Source organism: Drosophila rhopaloa, unplaced genomic scaffold (assembly GCF_018152115.1).
Source record: "Drosophila rhopaloa isolate 14029-0021.01 unplaced genomic scaffold, ASM1815211v1 contig_178, whole genome shotgun sequence".
NCBI classification, from domain to species: domain Eukaryota; kingdom Metazoa; phylum Arthropoda; class Insecta; order Diptera; family Drosophilidae; genus Drosophila; species Drosophila rhopaloa.
The window spans coordinates 5600899-5623193 of record NW_025335059.1 but is presented as its reverse complement, the minus strand read 5'-3'; the positions used below and the strand labels follow the sequence as shown (position 1 = coordinate 5623193).

General features: G+C 37.7%; 1 protein-coding gene across 17 annotated transcripts in view; it reads left to right on the top strand.

Annotated features, from left to right (window-relative positions):
- The window catches only part of LOC108045607 (glutamate-gated chloride channel), a 37567-nt gene that overhangs the window by 5178 nt on the left and 10094 nt on the right, over positions 1-22295 (top strand). For 8 of the 17 annotated variants that reach the window (XM_044459045.1, XM_044459056.1, XM_044459059.1 and 5 more), the window contains exons 2-7: positions 13771-13913; positions 15014-15126; positions 18821-18891; positions 21199-21268; positions 21343-21579; positions 22145-22279. In XM_044459045.1, the coding sequence (XP_044314980.1) occupies positions 13852-13913; positions 15014-15126; positions 18821-18891; positions 21199-21268; positions 21343-21579; positions 22145-22279 (688 nt within the window). In that variant the 5' untranslated portion in view covers positions 13771-13851. Of the gene's footprint in view, positions 1-13770; positions 13914-15013; positions 15127-15516; positions 15585-17139; positions 17208-18820; positions 18892-21198; positions 21269-21342; positions 21580-22144; positions 22280-22295 lie in introns of all 17 variants that reach the window. The other 9 variants (XM_044459058.1, XM_044459060.1, XM_044459053.1 and 6 more) reach the window with 2 other exon arrangements.

Here is a 22295-nt window from a genome sequence, read left to right as displayed (position 1 = left end):
GACTAAAAATTTGCTTTGTTGTGGCGTCTGCGGCCAACAGCAAATAAATATTAAAAAAATGATAGTGCCCCCCGTCGGCCACGCCTTTTTCGAAAATAAAATGGAACTAAATCGGACAAAATATTTGCTGTTTAGCTTAGTTTCACTGTGACTCGCTCCCTGTCGCTTTAACTTTTAACTTCGTCCCCTCTGTCAGTCCTTATTTTTGTTTTCGTGAAACTTTTTTGATTTGTAAAGTTGCACAGTTGAGTGTGCTGGTGCTTGGTGGTCAGAATATATTTTAATGCTGATTTGCAGATTATTGTCAGTCAACAACAGTGAAAAATAGTCATAAAACATATACGAATGACCAGAAGATATGTGTAAATAATAAAAAGGGACTAGGAAGAAATGAAGAGTCCTTAGATATTAAAAACATGTATTCCCGAAAATTTTGTGTTTGTGGGGCTTAATGCAATAAAAGGAAGACATAAAAAAGTTAAATTCTAACATTACTTTTAAGCAAATGTAGTTTCGTAAAATTCCCATTAACTCTAGTTCTTGGAAATGCCATTAGCTTTCATGAAAACCTTAAAATAAGTCTGCCATGGGTGTTAAGTTAATAATACATCGAATGAAACTACCAGTAAAATTTGGGCTGCGTTAAACTATTTGTAGAGTTCCTGGAACACTATGGTTCTATCCATAAACTTATCCGGCTGGCTGCATTTCCTGAAATTTGAAAGTTTTTCCAAGAATTTCGCTACAAGACAGCTGTCCCATTTCGTATGTTTTCCGCCCCGACCTCTGAAGTCACGTAAATAAACCCAGCAAATGGGTTACAAGCGCCCACACGCCAACACTCACACATCCAAAAATGACTGCTGATTTATTTGCCACATTTGTGTGCTGCCTCAGTTGGTATTACTACTTTTTTGCAGCTGCACTCCACGTTCCTGCACCAATATTATACACACTTTATGTGCATATTTTTATGAGGCTTACCCGTAGTTATGGCATTTGCCGTTGTTGCTTGCTCGTTTGTGCTGGTCGCCATTTGCCTTCGCCAATTTACGACTGAAATTTGTCGTCTGTTTTGTTGCCCCTGGGCGGGAACTTTAATTGAATAAGTTTTAAGCGGATTTTCAAGAGCGTTCCCCAGCCAGACAGCTGCTCTGCTCCACCGTTTGCTTTTCATTTTTCCTTCTGCGGTTGCACAGGGCGTATGTGTGATGCTTAATTGAAATATGCAAAACGCTAAAGCGGCGAGCTCAGCGATTTTTGCATAACAAATACCGCGAGCAACAGCCGCTGGCACAAGCTGAAACAAAAGGTGTTGCAATTTGATTGCAAGCCCCCCAAGCCAGATTTGCATTCATAATGCGGAGTTGCTTGTAAATAAATTATGAATTGAGCTTCGCATAATTGGCCAAAAACACAGACGGGTAAGAAAATTGTTGGCTCATAGTTGGGTTATATTTGGCTTTTGCCATTTATCCCCAACGCAAATGGAATCCGGAATTCTGTCGTTCTGCAAATAAAATGGATAAATTGATTTCTGCTGTCAATAATTTTGCAAAAATTATCAAGTGGAATACGGGATCCAGTATATTAAATAATTCAGTGCTGCGACTGCAGATCGATAAAAATGTATTTCCCGTTTAATTTACCCGCTTAATGGTTGGTAAATCAATTTAATAATTGGCCAGGGATTTCTTTTTCGCCACAAACGACTTCATCTCGAACGTTGGCCGAACTGAAACCGGAAGTTCGGTCCCCTTTGCGCAATGGAAAACCTTTTGAACATTTTTACATAAAAATCAACTCTCGGCTTGTGCAAGAGCTACCTACCTTTGAGCCAGCAGCAGCACACAGTTTCGGAGAGGAAACTCACGTTGAAATGTAATTTCATGGCACACAAGTTTTTAATTAAATTTCATGGCAAAAAGAGCTTCAGGAGCAGCAGCTGCAGAAGAGTCGCAGGCGAAGGCCTTTTAACATGCAATCAGCAAACCACTCTGCCATGCATATAGGGCAGCCGTACAAGAGCGTATTATGTATATAATATATATATTTTTATATGCTATACAAATGCCACACAAAACTGCAGCCTTAATGCGTTTTTCAAGTGGCAGCCAAGCAGCAGCGCAATGGAACTTCCACTTCCTGCCGCTTTTCGGCGAGGGGAATGGGCAGTAGTTGATAGTGGCTCCTATATCCTGGGTTCTGGTTCCACTCTCCACCGGCAATCATCGTCACATAATTTTATTAAGCTCTTGGCCCTGACTTCGCTGTTACTAGCACCGGAATCGGAGTTGGTCCAAGTGCCCTTTTCCCACTTTTCCCACTTTTCCCGCTTTTCCAGCGCCTTTTCCGGTTCAACCCGTCTCGGTTCCCATTTTGCGGTTGGCCACATGCCGTCGGTTATTGCCCATCAAGAGGTTTCGAATAACTTTATAAGGATGCCGCAGGCTGCCAAACTGTTTATTCCGATATTACGATTTTATAGAGACCCTCAGCGAAGCGAGTCAAAGTGCAAGGATATAAACGATACATTTCGAAAATAGAAACTTTAAATTCGTGGAACTAAGTTATTAAATAATTATTCTTCATTTGGCTTACAACAGTTATTACGTTTCACAATTTTAATTGCATTATTTGTACTGCAATTAGTACAACCAAGTATGATTGTTTTCATACCTTTGTTCTAAGTTCAAAACAATTTTCAAACAAAGCGGTCAGGTAGCCCAATGCTGTTGCCATAAGTTAAATTCTTTTATTTTATGAGTTTAGTTGCCAGCAAAATTGTTTTGTTATTTGCCTGATTCGTTAAGCATCCACAAAAATGAATACCAAGGGGATATTAGTTTTCAAAATTTCATACACACTTTTGGTTTGCTGAGTTCTATTTTATTTCAGTGGTGATTTTCCTTGAAACCTTTTATGTATTTACCTTTGTAACAGCAATTATTTTGTGTTGCGAATATTTGCTAAAACTGAATATCAGTTTCATAATTTAAATCAAAGTGGTTGCTTGCATACTTTTGGTTGCCTTAAGTGTTCAGGTTTATCTCTGATGTAGAGTTATAAAAATGTTTTTATTTAATTAGTTTTATTTTCCGGAAATTAAGCTTTTCCATTTTCTAGCATATCGCCTTGCAGATATTGCTGCAAATTAATTTAGCAATTTTTGCAATACTTTCTTTTTCTTTTTCCCCAGGTTGTTTTCTTGCTTGTCACCAGTTGGCAATTGATTTATGTATAGTATACCTATATATTTATTTCATTAGCCTGGCAAATCAAACAAAAATGCTTGTCAGGCTGCATGCCAACCAGGAGACATTTGACTCTGTTTATTGTAAGCAAACGACAAGCGATGTAACCTCCGGCCCCGCCCTTGCCACCACATACCGCCCCTCACCCACACAGCCGCACACGGGAAACTACGTACTCACACACACACGACAGCTAATGCAATTCGCTGTTGTTGTTGGCAATAGTTCTTAGACAGACGACAGCCGCTATGCGACCGTACGTCCGTCTATCTGCGGCATTCATTACATACACAGCGCACAAACACACACACACATGCATGTGGTGGGCGGGGAGCGCGGGGGCGTGGCTCCGAAGGGGCGCAACAAGTTATGTCGCCGCAATTAGTTGGCCTTGCCCCTCCGCAAAATTTCTTGGCACTCATGCCAAAAACCAAAGGCAGCCAGACATCTGAGCGTGTGTGTTCGTGTGTGTTTACACTCGCGTGGTGTGCCTGTGTGCGTTATGCAATTGATGAGACCCATGGGTAAACACTCTCGAATTCAATGATATTTATAATAAACCACAAAAGATTATTACAGATTACACACTGTATGCGATTTTCGGATTGCAAGCAACGTATTTACAATTAATAAATCATTGGCTTTTTTTGGATACTTAAGTAATTTATGGGGGATTGAGGATTTTAGAAGACTTAATGCTTGCTTTTGAAATTATTCCAGGCTTAGATAGATAATTAGTTTAAATTAATTGATTTAAATAAAGAGGAAATTTCAATAACTTTTTGATAAAAAGCCATACATAATGGACACTTTTTTTATCCCAAATAGGCATAGGTAAATTTATAAAAGTCATAAATTCAATAATATTTACATATGGTAAAAACTTTTTGTGTGTAGACCAGCAACTTCTAGTTTTGTAAAAGAGGGTTTACAAATTTTGAATATTTGATAAACCACCCGTGTCTAAAATATTCAGCTACTTTAAATAATAAATTGCTCATACACAATTTAACGAGGAAAAACTGTGATATTTGGCTACAACCCTCTAAACAATTTAGAGTCTCCGTGTGCACATGGTATTTCTATAAGTACACTCCTGGCAAATAATTCGTTGAATATTTATAGTTTGCTGGCGGCGACCTTCAGTTGACGCCCAGAATTGACCGCACCCCCCTCCCCTCCCCGGCTGTCGTGTCGTGTGAGAAAATTTGATTGCATGCATTATGCAAATGTATAAATATTTAGCAAATTGTTTGGCCAGTGCTGACACTATGTTTATAATAAAATTTCTTGTAGTTTTCGCACATCATCTCTGTCCCTCTCTCGTTCTCTCCTTTAGCTGGGCAGATTTATGTGGCAATTATCAACACTCTGAAGGGAGCAAGAGCTTCGACCCGAAAATATTCATTAAAATCTCCATTGTTTGCTGGGGATTTTTCATTTTTTTCCCTGTGCCGTGTCCCTTTTGTTTGGTGTGTGGCTTATCGCAAGTGCAATGTGTCTTCAGTGTCTCTTGTGTAAATTTAGAAATTTATGGTTATTTAAAAATTCATCTCCACACACATGCACACATTAAGGTGGTGACGGGGAGGGGTGTGGATAGTGTGCGGCCGAATATGAATAAATTATCGTGTCCATTGTTTGCCGAACTGGGAAAGTAACCAAATTGGGTTCGGGCCAGGCGGATAAGTTTTGTTTTACTCGTAAGACTTTGGCCACAAGCAACACGGATAAGGACCCACCAACTCACACAGACACACACCCAGGGCATTGTCTTAACTGGAACTCGAACCCCGAACCCTTAAACATGCTGTTGACATGGCTTTTGTCATTTTCTGGTTATGGCCAAGCGGACAAAAGCAGGAAACTCTCCGAGGGGAAAACAAGGGGAGATGGGGAGGGAGGGAGCTGGACAAACTTTGGCCACAGTTTGTGCCATGTTGTTGATGCTGCTGTATCACATTTTAAAGTGCCAAAAAGGAAGAGAGAGAAATGGTGATTTGGTCACATCCTGCATTCAAGTGGCGAATAATGATTTTAAATATTTGTGGCTCATGCATTTTAATTGCAATTCACAAACGTGTGTGGCCTGCAAATGTACTCGCTTTGCGGATTATGAAAACTATTGGCTGCAATTCAGACTGTGGGTAAATTAATTTAAAAAAAATAAATTTAATTTTTTTTAAAAATTTTATTTTTTATAATATTTTAATTTTTTATTTTTTTTTTTTAATATTTTTTTTATTTTTTTTTAAAATTAATAAAAATAAAAAAAATTAAATTATTATATTTTTTAATTTTTTATTTTTTTTTTTTTTTTTTATTTTTTTTTATTTTTTTTTTTTGGTTTTGTTTGGTTTTTTTTAATTGAAAAAAAATAAAAAAAAATAAAAATATTAAATAATTAAATAAAAAAATTTTAATTTTTTTTTTTTTTAATTATTTGTTTTTTGGTGTTTTTTGGGGTTTTTTTTTTTTTTTTTTTTTTGTTTGGTTGGTTTTTTTGGTAAAAAAAAAAAAAATAAAAAAATTTAAATTTTAAAAAATAAAAAATTAAAAATTTTTTGGTTTTTTGTTTTTTTTGTTTTATGGGTTTTTTTTTTTGGGGGGTTTTTGGGTTTGTTTTTTTTTTTTTTTTTTTCTAAAAAAAAAAAAATAATTTTTTGGGATTTTTTAAGAAAAAAGTTTAAAAATGGGGGGGGGGGGTGGGGGGAGGGGGGGGGGGGGGGGAAAGGGGAGAAGGGAAAAAGGAAGGGGGAGGGAGGGGGAAAGGGGGAGGGGGGGGGTTTATTTTTTTTTGGTGTTGTTGTTAAAAAATTTTTTTTTTTTTTGGGGTGGAGTGTTTTCCTTTCTTGTTTTTAAACTTTTTTTTAAAATTTTATTACCCCCTCAAAGGGTATAATGAGCTGCGTTAGGTATTTTTTAATCAACACAAATCGAATTTTAGCCGATTTATGGCCATTTCCCGTGAGAGAAAAGTTTCACTTGTTTTGCCATATTTCCCTGATTTTATTTTTTACCCTCTTCATTTCCACTTTTTTTCTTGTCGTATTTTATTTACCTTGCTCTCGTAATTGACTCGAATGTTTGCTCAGTTGAGCTTTATGCCATTGCTGTAATTAATTACGACCTTCCCTCCCCTCCCCACGTTTTCTGCCACCCCCTCTGTCAACCCGCTTGAATGATTAATGAAGCTAAAAAGTGTCAGCTTTTTACCCCCCACCATCCATACATCCATCCATCCATCCGTCCATCCGCTGCGAAAAGGTGAGGTGAAGTTTTTGCACCTGGTCGAAAGTCGGCGCCAGGGTTTCACATCAATTATGCATTAATCAACACTAAATACATTTAAGTTGATATTAATTTCCTATGGCAATTAATTAGCGGAAGTGGATCTGTGGTGCCGTGAATATTCCCCAGCCAGCTGGCCCCGTGGGCAAACACATAAATCGAAGCAAGCTGCAACAATTTCAATTTGCAGCGTTAACTTGCAGCAAGCGGAGCGCTCAAAACTTTACCCGTAAACAACAAAGAGTTGTTGACGTTCCGCCGTAGAACGAGGGCCATGGCACACGTTGCCATCATTGAAGCAAACCGAAAGCAATAAGCAGTTGCCACTGGGCCATAAAACAAACAGCCAAGCCAGCTGGGGATGGGGATGGGGATTGAAGGAAGGGGGTTAACTGCTCTTAACCCAGTGGGAGACCAGCGCCCATCGACCATTGCCACCCCATCCAATCCACTCTTCAGTCTGTGAAAATGCAATCAAGTCGTTGCAGCTGCAGCTGCAGCTTAAATCGCAAGCGACACCAGAGAAGGCAACAAAAAGTGTCAATTGACAATGAAACCGAAAAGCGATGGGGGAGGGGAGGGGGGGGGGCGAGAATACTGAGGTCCTTCTGCAAGTCACTCGGTGGGTGAGTCAGCAAGACATAAAATCCCCGCCCAAGTAAGTGAGTCTGCTTTCGGTTAACGATTTGGCCATTTGGCCAAGCACTTCCATCCGCCACCTATTGGGTTATCAGCTGCCATGGGGGCGTATGCGCAATGCCAACTATTTGCGTGGCTTGGGACATTTGGGCAAAAAGTTTGGCTCTCTCTCTCTCTCTCTTTCCCACCGGAGCCTTCAATCTTAAGAGTTAGTCTGGTCTGGTCTACTCTTGGCCAACTTAATTGAAATGCGAAATAAAACATTTCTGAGTGTGTTTGTGCAGGCAAAAAGTTATTATGGATAACTCCGATTACCCATCAACTAAAGTGAAAGGCTCTCTTATGGAAAAGTTTGCCAAAGATGATCAATGGCCAATAAATGATTAAGGAACGAACAAGTTCGCATTCTCGGAATTTTCTCTGATTTCGTTACCAATCAATATATATACTTGTATATGTTTTTGAAGAAGTCGGCGAGCAAACAAGTTTGGCAGAAAATAAGTTTGCCAAAAATGGCAAAAGTTGAAGTTCATATTACTTTTTCAATTCGAATACATTGGACTTCGTCCGGAATTTAATTGCCGGCCCGTGTGTAGTCATTATTTGGCTTTTTATTTTTAACTGACGTGCAAACTGCACATTTACTGACATTAAAATGCACTTTGACAGACATCGAATTGCCCGCCGGCTGCCTTCCCGTTTGCACAATGTTTAGGCCATTATTTACTTTGGTTGCCACACACACAGAGGCGCAAACACGCACACACCACACACACACACACACCAGGGTCTGACATGAAGCCCCAAATACAGAGCCATGGAAAGCTTATCTTGACAGCCATTAAATGGCCGCAAAGCGCTGGAATATGTGATTTATGTAAGCGAATATATCGCTGCTTTGGTGGGGATGCGTGCGTGCGTGTGCATTTTTAAAAGGGTCCCAAATAGACAGGCAGGGGTACGAACTTCTAATCGCGCTTATCTCGCGACTCCTATTGCCTCCCCTCTCACAACCCCTCGGTCCATCGATTTAATCGCCTTCGGGGTGCTGTTTAGTTTATTGACCCATTCGACTAGGTGAAAGAGGACCCATGTAAGGGGCAATTTGTTCGTGGCAATAAATCCAGCAAATTATAGCCCAATTTTCATGCGAGTTAATTTCCAGTTAAAGTTCAGATTTCGCCCCGAACATTGCTCCCGAAATAGCACAGACAGTAGGGTTTTGGCTTGATAGATGATTCGGCCTGTTTCGCAGCTAATAATAGGACACACACATCCGAGCGCTCAGTCCCTTTAATCCTCGCCCCTGGCAGGAATTCGGTTCGGCTTTCATTAATATTTTCCCTGGGTTGTACAAACAATGTATTGACATTTCAATTAATTATGAGTGGGCAACAGGGGCAGGAGGGTGGGGTCGGCGGGACGCAAGCTGTGACCTTTTGGTCCTGTCAGCAGAGTGATATGAAATCCTGGCTTGACACTTGCGAGATGTGAGCGCAAAGTTTGCTAAAGTTTTGTTATTGGACATCGCAGGGAAACTGAAAAAATTATTATTTATTCTTTATAGAAAAAGTGGTACTTAACCAATTTTATTTCTTAAGCCACACGTTTAAAAATATTTAAGAAAAATTGTTGATCAAAAGTCATTACAATTAGTTGAATTTTTGAAATTATTTAAACATAACAATTGCAGCTAATTTCGCTCGGCAAAAAACTTAATTTCTTAATAACTTTTACAACAATATTTCGATTTAAGAATGGTTTACGAACTGATACGCTCCATATCCATCACAATACTCAAAGAGTAAAAATGAATACAATTTGTTAAGCCTTATATCCGGTTTTAAATTATAAAAAAACAAGAAAGGAAAGCTAACTTCGGGCGGAGCCGAAGTTGATATACCCTTGCAGAATACTCTATAATTATATTCTCCAAAATTATTCCTATGATGCATTCTTAATACTCATAAAAAATCCAAACTTCCAAACTTTAAAAACACCAAAGTTATGGCATTTCCAATCGTTCAGTTATATGGCAGCTATAGGATATAGTCGGCCGATCCTTATGAAATTTGGTAGGTCGGATTGATTGGCCAAATATAACCCCTGTAGAAAATCCCAACTTCAACTTACAAACACCAAAGTTATGGCATTTCCGATCAATCAGTTATATGGCAGCTATAGGATATAGTCGGCCGATCCTAATGAAATTTGGTAGGTCGGATTGATTGGCCAAATATAAAACCCAAGAAAATCCCAACTTTCAACTTTACAAACACCAAAGTTATGGCATTTCCGATCAATCAGTTATATGGCAGCTATAGGATATAGTCGGCCGATCCTTATAAATTTGGTAGGTCGGATTGATTGGCCAAATATAAAACCCATGAAAATCCCAACTTCCTAACTTTACAAAAACGAAAGTTATGGCATTCGATCAATCAGTTATATGGCAGCTATAGGAATAGTTGGCCGATCCTATGAAATTTGGTAGGTCGGATTGATTGGCCAAATATAAAACCCAAAAAACCCAACTTCCAACTTTACAAAAACGAAAGTATGGCATTTCCGATCAATCAGTATATGGCAGCTATAGGATATAGTTGGCCGATCCGGCCGTTCCGACTTATATACTGCGTGCAAAGGAAAGAAGGGTGTGTGCAAAGTTTCAATTGATAGCTTTAAAACGAGGACTAGTTTGCGTAGAAACAGACAGACGGACAGACAGACGGACAGACGGACAGACGGACAGACGGACATGGCTATATCAACTCAGGAGGTGATCCTGATCAAGAATATATATACTTTATAGAGTCGGAGATGCCTCCTTCACTGCGTTGCACACTTTTGACCAAAATTATAATACCCTCTGCAAGGGTATAACAATTTACCTATTTATAATACTTATCAAGTACATCATTTATGAGATTACTTTCTGCGTATATCTTGGAAAGGGATGTAAAGAGGAATTTCCTGTTGAAGCTATGAAGTTGGGCCCAAGTAAGCTTTTCGCAATCTGCTCAAGCCACTCACGTATGCAACGCCCTTTGACCTTTCGATCTCGCTCCCCGTTTTGTTTATCCTGTGTTTCATTTGGGGCGCCCAAGCGTGTCATCAGCTGTTGCCACAGCCCGAATTTGTTTGTACCTTGGGTTCACGCAAACATCCTCAGCGATTTCGGTGTTTATCAAACTGTCTCCTAAATGTTAAAGTTAAGGCTTCACGACTGAGGTGAGCTTTGGGCAAATCCTAGCAACAGAATATCACTCATACGCACACACACACACACATGCAGACGAGAGTCCTAAATGGCAAAATGCTACTAAGCCCACTTACTTACAATTTAGCAGAAAAATAAAGCGAACGAGAGACAGGAAGAGAGGAACAAAATCATATGGCGAAAACGAGAGTGTAAAATTTTTTGCATACATAAAACGAGGAGCAAAGCGTAAGGGCATCAAATAAAACAACAACAACAGCAGCAGAAAAATGAATCCAGCTTTATGGCACGCACCCACACAGGCGCACACATACGGCACTTGACTTTATTCAGCAGCCATGGCAAGTGCCTTAATAGTGTGCGTGTGTATCCTTGTATCCTCATATCATGGTGCTCATGTGTGTGTGTGTGTGTGTGTGGACTACTTTCTGGTGTGGGCGGCACAAAATCCAATCAACATAACGAGCTACAAGCGCCGCTGAGCGGCATAAAACGCAAAAAATATATACGACTGTGTGCGGGTTGTGATTGTATGGCGTTCGTATGTGTGTGAGCGTTGAGATTGCATACACATATCACGCTCTTTTGGCTAGAACACTGCTAGAAATTATGTGGCCGGAGATAAGCTTAAAGGCCATAAGTCAATACCAGACTCTAAGCCAAATAAATCTCATTTCGGAAAAATCTCTTCTAAATTCCACTCAAAAGCCAGAAGAAATTGGAAAGAGGTTTTCGGAAATAAATTTCAATAAATAAGTCAGAACTATTTTTCACTGTCTACCAGCCACTCGACTTTTTACATGCTCAATTCACAGTTTCAAATAGTTGCTATACTTATTTAAAAAAATTGATAGCATTTTCAAGGACTTGCTTAAAGTCCAATTAAGTCAATATTTTAAGCTTGAATATAAAAAAACTTTAGCTTGTTTAGTTTAAATGTTTCAGATTTCTGTTAGCGTTGTTCAATGAATTGAAATAAGGGAATTAACGAGCATGACTTCTCTTTTCACAACTGCATTGTTAATTAATTATTATGCGAATTTTATGCATCCACGTGTTTTACTATAAATATTTTGGGGAGCAGTATTAAATAAATTAAAACCTGCCCGAACCAAATAAAATGTAATGATTCATATTTTTTACAGCATATAACTCGATCGTTTGGTTAATAAATCCAGGTTTCTGAGTGTCAATATGGAATAAAAATATAAATAAATTGCAAATATGTTATTAATGAATTACAATTGATTTTTGCCTTATTAAAAGTAAACGATTGAGTTAAGAAAATAAATCACTACGAATCTCCCAGTTCTGTTCTATAAAGATGCCTTATGTAAGCACGGATTTTCAAGGAATCTACAAGCGGGAGCCATCTTAAATTTAATAGAATTACCAACGCCATCCCTCCCAATCCCTTCCCGAATAAGTTGGCTGTACATATTTTTTCCAGTTTGCACGTTCATTCAACTCGCAGCTTGGCAACAACAAGCGGCCAAAACATCTCAAAAAGCTGGCGCTGAGGTAGACAAGCGCCCAAGTGTTGTTGTTTTTATTGTCGGTGGCGAACAGTAAAAACATTGCCAAGCTCAAAAGTGTGTCGACTCGTCACAAACATGCATACCCTCACGCACAAACAAATGAAATAAAAGTAAACCCATTTACACCACACACACAGTTGGTAGTCCTTTTTTTTTTCGTTTTTTTCAGAAGGGGGAAAGATTGGCGCCAACTGCTTGGCAAGCTGCAAATGTGGGACATTTGGCAGTCGCAGTCGCATTGTTAACTTTCTTTGACAGCGGGCCAAAAAATAAAATGGAAAAGGGAAAAAGGATGAGGGGAAAATGGAGGAGGAGCAGGACCGCCCGGGTGCATGTCCTCAACTCAGCGCCGATGTTGCTGCTGTTTTGCTCATTGCAACTGCAATGGCAACTGGGTGAATGTGAATGCGAATGTATTTATGGCACAAAATTGCAGGCACAGCAGCGGCAAATTAACACAGCACGAATGCAAATTTCGAGCAACCAGCCTGTTGCCATTCCAAAGCCCATTTCCATTTCGACCAATTGATTATTTGCATGTGGTGGTGGGGGGATGTGCATCTGGATCTCCTCATGGCAACAACTGTGAAAGCCCGACTCGGTCATGGCCACGCCAATGTTCCAATGTGTGAGTGTGTATTTTTGGCCTTCTTTGGCCCAGAGGGCGTCACGAGTGGGCGTGGCAGTACGGTCACCACACGCACTTATCGCCCATGCACAGCACGTCGTCCATTGGAGTGGAGAAAAATGCCTATAAAGGATTAATTCGATTCCAATATTCGCATACGCAAACGCATTTCCCATTTTGCATTCGACATTCTGAACTCGGCATTGTGCATCTCCGGCTGTCCGAATGCTGGTCAGCATATATATCTGGGATATTGCCGGTCATTGTTGGCATTGTTTTAAATGCCCCAACCATAATGATTGTTGCCAAATGAAAACCAAAAGCAAAGAGTGACGTTTTCAGGGTATCGCAAGGCAAATGGCTATTGTGATGCATCCTGCAAGGCAGAGATAAAGTTATTACACGCTTTAGTTAATATAATCCCATACTTAAGTCAAAGAAAGCAAAACCCAAAGGAGGCTTAAGCTAAATTGGCGGTCTTCTCTTAAAACGAATATATTAACAAATCTTAATCATCTTAATTCATGCCGAAAGGGCAATCAAAGGATGTATAGACAGCTCATTAATTTGACAAAATAGAATATAATGTATTTACATAAAAAATTAAGATTAAATATTAATATAAGTAAATATAATAGCATTTTCACCACTCGAAAGAGCATTTGTAAATCATGTCTAGATCTAAAAAACTCCTTGGCCTGGTCTTTTGTAGCTCGTTGAATGTGTTGAGCTGCGATTGCAATTTGCATTTTTTATGAATGACAACCAGCGTAATGGTTTCCATGGGCAACAGATTAAAGCTGCATTACGGTGTCAAGACCTTTTAAATTTTCAATTTCCCACCTTAAGTGCTGGCCAGTAGGATATTGCGAATTTAATTGCATTTATGGCCACGTTTCGCATTCGCAAAATGCATTTACACACACACACGGACAAAGGCCGAAAACGAGAAGGTATGCGTTGCATAGATTAAGATGCATTTGATGCACCGGCACAGATAGCCAAATGGCATGTTAATTGGTCTAATTCGATAGCCAATTCAATTTAACACGCCCAACAAAACAGGGGTTAAATCAGAGGAGTTTTGGCCTGCCAAAATGATTCAATGAACACTTTGATTTTGCTACGATGATATCGATACGATGATCGAATCTCTTAGCTATTAATCTAATAGTAAAAGTAATTTACATTGCATTTCAGGTCTCACCGCCCACAACAGGAGGCTGCCACGCCCCTTTCCAGAAGGCAGGACGCACGGCACACCACATCACCACACCCAACATGGGCAGCGGACACTATTTCTGGGCGATCTTATACTTTGCCAGCCTGTGCAGTGCTTCACTGTAAGTACACCGCAGCTCCCAATGCATTTAAACAAAACCACGACACTCCACTCGCAAACAGTAGCTGCAGTATGTAAGCCGCTTCATAATTTGTCTCCCGCTCCACTCACCATTTATTTTACACTTACTTTTTGCTTCATTTTTTACCGAGCGCCCTTGTTTCTCGTGTTTCACACGGCACTTGGCCAAGAAGTGGCATTCAAAATGCGATTTACATACAATTGTCATTAATTTTACCAAGCCACGCCTCGCCATTAAGCAGCGAAGCCGATATATTTAAACAACTGCATATGTATATATACACTGAGAAAAGTCATTAAGCAGATTAACAAATAAAATAATTCAAAACTAATTATGATTTTTAACCGAATAAGTATAGCATAACAAATAACAAATTGAGTCATTTAACAATGACTTACAACTTTTGATAAAACTTTTAAGTTAATATAAACAAAATGTTGTTTAACTAAAATCAACTCTATACTTAATACAAGTAATTATATAAGCTCAATATTTTCTCTGTGTATATATAAATCAGTTAATGTGCTTTTACGCTGAATTAGAAGCGTAGTTATAAGCTGTAGTTTGCTTTTCATTTGTTGCTGATTTACAAACTCACGCCCACCATTTAGCCGCCTTTAGCTACTTGAGTTTCCATATCCTGTATCACAGACACTCACATACACACTTCACCAGGACACCTCATTAAAATGTAATTAATTTTCGTGTAATTTTTTGTCGGAGCATAAATTTTGGAATTATTTACGCTCAAGTCGAGGTCAAAATCAGCAGCTATGTGACTTTGCCTTGGCTTTTGATAAGTGCGACAGTGTATAATATCAACGAAAACGATTAAAGCGAACACTTTCACACACTTTCAATAAATTTGTACATATTTATCCTAAAAAAAAACAATTGCTGTATATTAAATGCAACACTTTTCTTTAATGCAATATTTCAAAGAAAACAAAAATTCCAATTTGCTTAGCTGACGTTTTTCCAAAACTTCAATACCATTTAAATCTTTAAAATTTGCCCAATTAACTCAAGCAAACATTTTTTAAATTATACATGCGTACCTATCCGTATCCTGATTTCAGAGCAAATAATGCCAAAATAAATTTCCGAGAAAAGGAGAAAAAAGTCTTAGATCAAATTTTAGGTGCAGGCAAATACGACGCCCGAATACGACCATCCGGAATAAATGGCACAGGTGAGAATTATTTGAATTACCCTTAACCTTTATTAGATCTTAATCTTAACCATGAATAACTTTTGATATTTGTTTTAACTTCAATTTCTAAACACTTTTGTTGGATCTTATGGATTGTTTTTATTTTGGCTTTTTACTTTCTATATAATATGTACGATACAAGTATATTGGTAAACGCTATCTATAGGAAAGCTTTATAACAAAATTATGGAATTCTTAGCTAATGTAAGCCTCTGCTTAAGTAAAACGAAATTGAATATCGGAACATCTCTAACATAGTTTAGTGTGCCAATCAGATCGAAGAATATTTAGCTTAGTTAGATCAGATCAATAAGTTAACCGTTTTACATTTACGTCGAAAACTCACGTTTAAACCAAACTTTATGCCAGATGGTCCCGCCATAGTCAGAATCAATCTATTCGTACGCAGTATTATGACGATTAGTGATATTAAAATGGTAAGTCGCACTGAAACGGAGCCAGTAAATTCGATATCGGCACTCGAAATCGTTAGATTGTCACCCACCTCCCCCTGCTCTGATTCTCCCACTCTGTCTCTTGCTTTTCCACTTGGCCACCCTATCATCAAGAAATTAGAAAACACGAAAGTTGTCTTGGTAGCTCTTGCAACTCATATACACACACGCTAAAGAACACATAGAGCAAACACTAATCACTTATAACACACACTTGTTTTTGCGTTTTGCGTTGACTCGTTCTCTAAATCTCTCGATACATACCATATATACCATATATATAATGCGTATAAACATCCGATGCTAAGTATTTGCGTTTGATTTTTGCCATATTTCGGCAATTTGTACCATTACCTGTCCCCCTTGTTTGTACATTTATGTTTTCGTTTCCGTTCGTTTCTATAAACAGCGTTCGTTCTGTTTTATTTAAGATTACAAAACAAACACACCAAAGTTCGAAATGTTAAGAATGTTGCCTACTTTTCCGGGCTTCTTTTCCATTAAACTTCTTTAAAAAGCGGAAATTATATACCTTATAACACTATGACTTTTTAAAAATTATTTACGTAATAGTTTTCATAAAAAAAGTTTTCCGTTTTTGAGATGCAAACAGCTCATGGTTTCCAAAGTTACAAAATTGTGGACCTGTCAATAAAAATGTATTTATGTAATAAAATCCATTAATTTACATCCCATGTTCCGCAGTTGCCAGTGTTCAGTTTTTACAAACAGTTTTTTCATTTAATAAAGTTTTGATTTCATTTGCAGTTCATTTTGTTGTTGTCATGTTGACTTTTACCGCGGCAATGACATCATTAATAATGTAAGGGCAATATAAATATTTGAAAATTGCTCGGCACAGTCACATTCACATACTTATAGTCCTGAAACACCGACTGGGAATGGTCATTAAAAACGACAAATAGGCTTATAACTATAGTTGCCAGCTCTATAAATATTAAATATTAAGGCATATCAATTAGCACAAGCCACGTTGCCCTTTGGCATTTGGAAGCAAATTACACAGATTTTCTGTATTTTATTCATACCACACATACGTACAACCCCCCACCACCCGTTCGTAGAATTTCCCCCCTTATAAGCCATCCTCGAAGGTCACAAAAACAACTCATAGACAAACAACGCAACTTTAGTAACGTACATAAATTCTAGCTTAACTTAGGTATATAAAAAACGCAAACAAAACGAAACAAAAATCGAGAAGAAAATATTCTTTGACTTAGCTTAGCTTTGTAAGCAAAACTGGAAGCGAACTTGCTTAGCAACTTTTGTATCCTAGCAAGTAAGCAAAAAGGAAAACAACAACCGAGAGGAAGGCTATAAAATAAAACTTTATTACAGGGAGCAACATAAAGGCATAAGGACTGCCGAAATATGGGAGGAGGTGCGGTCATTTTAAGTTTGTTTTAGGGATTGCCAATGGACCCTGCGGCAGCTGTTAAAATTTTGTAGTATATTACATTGAAAGTATTGTGCAAATCGGTGAATATGTCTATCTATCATGTATCGCCTGCAGATGGTCCGGCTGTGGTGCGCGTCAACATATTCGTTAGGAGTATATCGAAAATCGATGATGTAACCATGGTAAGTCGGCGCATCCGCAAACTATAAAATCCAAATTAAAAACCCGATAGAAAGTCAGTCAGTCCCCAAACCCCCAAAAGGCCGCAAGTGGATCCCTGTTGTCCCATCTTCTCGATAGGCTGTGTTCCGCTCCTCCACTCGTGTTACTGCTGTTAGGCGTCGGGAAAGCAACCAAGACACTCGATATGATACAAGACTATATGTATAAACATGGATAATAATATATATGCTAACGTACTTTATCTGATATTGGTATCTATAATACACAATATTTTGTTTGACTATCGATGTGATTTGAGTTCGTACTTGAGTTGTATGATTTATGTAAGATTTGCCTTTTATTTTGGGTTCTTAGAAAACGAAATTGCCAAACTAGTTTGTTTTTAATTTAACACTTGCATTTTAAATTAGATTCTTTCGATTCTCAGTTTGCATTGGTATTCTCTCACTGCATATTTATTTTCTGTTTTCTCATATTAACAAATTGTAAGATAAACCATTGCGTTTGCCGTTTTGTAGACAATCAAAAGAAATACAAAACATTGTGAAAAAATGTCTTTTTGGATCTCTTTCCCACACTGTCTCTGTCTCTCTCTGTCTCTCACCGCCGCTATCCCTTTCTTTCCAAACATAAAATAATCCAACTTAGACTAATTTTCCTCACTCTCTGCCTCTCTCTACCTCTCTGTATAAATTTACAAACTTCTACTAATAATTATTAATTAATTAATTAACCTCATATCTAATTATTTATAACTGTGATGAGTGGTGCCAAACATCTATTTAGTCTCGGTCTAATATTTATATACAAATTTACTTTTAATTACGCAATTTGCTTATTACTAAAAATTATCTGTGAAATTAACAATGTTTTTTAATTTATGCTATTATATGTACTTAGTGAAAAAATAAATTCAAATGTGAACTGTTCATTTTAATCGTGTGCTTTGTATGTGTGTCCCCTAACTATTGTTTTTCCAACTCTCTACTAAAAACAATAACTTTTCCACCCGACGAAAAATCGTTTCAAACAAGTTAATTCATTTGAAAATGATTCTTTTATTTTCCGCCCTTCAACAAAAACACCACTTAAATATAAATTATTCGATGCGTTTTTATTTCGAAGCAAAATTGAACAAATCCGTTCCAGGCAACAAAGGGAAATCTAATTGAAAATGTGTGGCATGCATTTTTCAAAAAGCATTTTTACAGAAATATTACACAGATCAATCGACAAATAAATAAATCCAATTGGCAAAAATGATAAAAAAAAAATGTTAGAGTTTAGTTGACACAAACATAAATATTGAACAGAAACAAACTAAAACGATAACCAATTTCATTCTTCAACGAGATCCATGCAGACATTTTTCTCAACACATTTGATTAGAACTTTTAATTTCATTTGAATGTGTTCTCGTTGTTTTATGAGTTATTTTTGGTTTTTAATGTAACAACATCCATTTTGTTCTCACATAAAATTCATCAAAATTTTAGGACTAAAACCATTAGTTAGCTAGTAAGTGTAACTAGGTTAAGAAGGATTTAACCTAAGGAAGGCGAAATGAAATGAAAAAGAGAAGAACCGATTTTGATATGATGATTGATTTTAGCTAATAAGCCAACCAATGTGGAAGTGAACATGTTCCTGCGGTCCATTTCGAAAATCGACGACTACAAAATGGTGAGTCCCGGCTCGAGAACTGAAATAACAACACGACCACTCCAACTACTTTAAGATACAAACGATTAAATCCCAAGCGCTTATTCTCACTTTGCTCTAATTGTGCGTGCGTGTGTGTGTCTACAAAAGTTAATCCAGTAATTTGGGCCTATTAAATAATTGCATTAATAATACATGTCCTTCGGTGTGTCTGTGTGGACGTATATGGGTGTAAAATATATATTACTTTGGTCGAGTTGCGTCCACTCTTCGTACTCTGTTTCAAAGGAATCTGTAAATTATATTTATATCTGCAACCTGTACAACTTAAGCAAGCTAATTATGTTAACATTGTCAAAGTACTTGTATTATACAAATATAAATATATATAAATATTCCCAGTACCCACACTGAAGTGTTTGATAACACATAATATTATTTTAAGTCCTGTTTTTTATTTTCGAAATCTAAGGCATATCCCGCTTACAGCTTTGTCTTCACCGCCAACCGATGTCCCGCTCAGCGAGCCAAGTGAAACTAATCGAAGCCACGAATTTATGAACTAAGATTTAGTTGTAACTTAGGCTAGACTTAAGGCTTAGGTCGGAACCACTGCACGACAACAACAACAGACGCATACAACCACCACCAGCACCACCGACATTGAAACCGCAGCCCACAAATGCCGCCCACACCATCGCTCATTCAGTTCAGTTTCTTTCGATTCGGTTCTTTCACTTAACTTCATCATTTTAAGCCACCTTATTCCAGCCAGTTTTGGGGCTCGATTAAACCTATTGAAAATGCTTACCACACACCAATAAAAACGAGAGTATTTAGGTACTATGCCAGGGCTAAGTGTAAGTACAAACTAAGAGATATCATGACAGAAAAACTAAATGGGAAAACCATTCACAATCTCCATTTGTCCAGTTCGGTTTCCGCTGTCAGGAAAACCGCTGGTAAAAAGCGGACAGCTCCGACAACCAGCGGCTGGCAAACAAAAAAACGAACAGCACATTTAATTTGCGCCATGTTAAAATGAATAAAAGAAACGTGTCATAAATAAAATGCAATTATTTGTAATAATTATTCAAATTTATTTGTTTTCACTCTGCTTAATTGGCAAGTGTTTACAATAACATTTTCCCGTTTCTGGGATTCATAAAACCATGGAGAAATATTGAATAACATGTTACTAAACCAACAGTGTTTCCAAGCGATTTTAGTTGGTTTTAGTTGATTTTTTTATGTAAATCCCATTTATTTTTTTAAATTCCCATCTCTTGTGGAATGGCATGAGTTTTAATGAACTAACTAGACATATTTTTAAGCATGCAATTTAGCGAATTCTAAGTTAATTACTATTTTTAAAGGCCATGCATTTGACTTCCACTGAGAGCTTAATATTAATCAAATTTTTGTATATTAACTTGGCAAACTGAAGCTTAGTTGATGGAAGTCACATAAAGCCTTCATTTTCTAAAAGTCCTTTTTACTCATATTTTATTGGTTTAGGATTACCCTACGAAATTTATGTATGTTTTTGAAATAACATTTTATTTCTCATAAGTTCTTTCAACACATTAAGGATTTATTAAGATATTTTTAAGTTGAACTATAAAATGTTTGCAAGCTTTTGTTTAAGAGAAAGAGACTTTACTCAAAGCTCTGAATGTATGCATAAGGTTGCCTTGCTTTTGCCCACTTCGCCTGCTCGTTATGCTTTTGTCTTGACGTGTTTTTTGCCTGCTTTTAGCCTGCTTTCTCGTTTGAATGTGCAACACGTCGCATGTGGCATTTGGTTGCATTTTGTGCAGAAATAAAATATTGATTAGCCATGACAAAATATACCATCAACCCGAACAATGCCGAGAACATTCTAAACTAGCAGAAAACCCAAGCCAAAACGAAAGTTAACCACCATAATCTCTCTATATATATACGAATATCAATATATACCACTCAGTTATACAAATAACAACTACTTCGCCTCGCCTTGCTCGCTCTTTCATACTCCAACCAAAAACAATCTTTGCAAAAGTAAAGCTAAAGGCCCTCCAAACAAAAAATCAAATTCAATTAAATAAATCGAAATGCAAGCCACCCCCCATTGAAAAGTCCCCCCAACACACAATCTAAAAAATTGAAAAGAAAAGAAAACTTGAAAGAAACCCCCTTCTCCATTCGACAAAGCGAAATTTGCATTGTAGTTGATATTGAACTCCCGCAAAGCCTCAATTTACTTCGTCTACTAATGAGAATTTTCCTCTGGCCACCATTCAACACCATTCAACACCCACAACCACGTGATTTCATCGAACGCAGGAGTACAGTGTGCAGCTTACCTTCCGTGAACAGTGGACGGATGAACGCCTGAAGTTCGACGATATCCAGGGTAAGTTGAAGTTGAACAAGAGTAGATCTATTGAAAAGACGTGGATATCTAATCCCCCGATTTCCAAATCACAGGTCGCCTGAAATATCTGACCCTGACGGAGGCGAACCGCGTGTGGATGCCCGATCTTTTCTTCTCGAACGAGAAGGAGGGACACTTCCACAACATCATCATGCCCAATGTGTATATTCGCATCTTCCCCAACGGCTCAGTGCTATATAGTATACGTATCTCGCTGACATTGGCCTGCCCAATGAACTTGAAGCTGTATCCGCTGGATAGACAGATCTGCTCACTGCGAATGGCGAGCTGTAAGTATCACATTTAAATATTATAGTAAAAATATTCCATCGTTTAAATACCCAGATTGCTATAAGCTCCTCCTCAGTTAAAGTGCATTTAAAAATTTTAAAGATACATTTCTGTACAAAAGGTTGTTACCGGTAATATAAATTATATTAAGACCATACAATTTTTTTATCTCAGTGTACCCGGACATCACCTTTAAATTTTAATTGATATACATAAATAAATATTAAATCGAGAACACTTGCCTGAATATAAAGAATTTATCCGAATTTATGTTTGTTCCATGTAGGAAGCACTTACTTACATTCCGCACGATTGAACAAACATTATTAATGAATTCTTTCTGTATCAATCGCCAATAAGTCTGCAATAAAAGAACGGATTGCCTTATGGCTTAAAAATATTATTACGGGCTTAAAAATGAATAATATATAATGTTATGTCAGAATAAATATTTGTATAATAGCGATAGTATATTTTCAATGTTAAATAAATCTCAAATGGTATATTCGACATCTGAGCCATGATGTTTATTCCATGAAAGTAATCCAATATCCAACCTTTCAGATGGCTGGACCACCAACGACTTGGTCTTCCTGTGGAAGGAGGGCGATCCCGTGCAGGTGGTGAAGAACTTACACCTACCTCGCTTCACACTGGAGAAGTTTCTGACTGATTACTGCAACAGTAAAACCAACACTGGTACGTATGTTCAGAG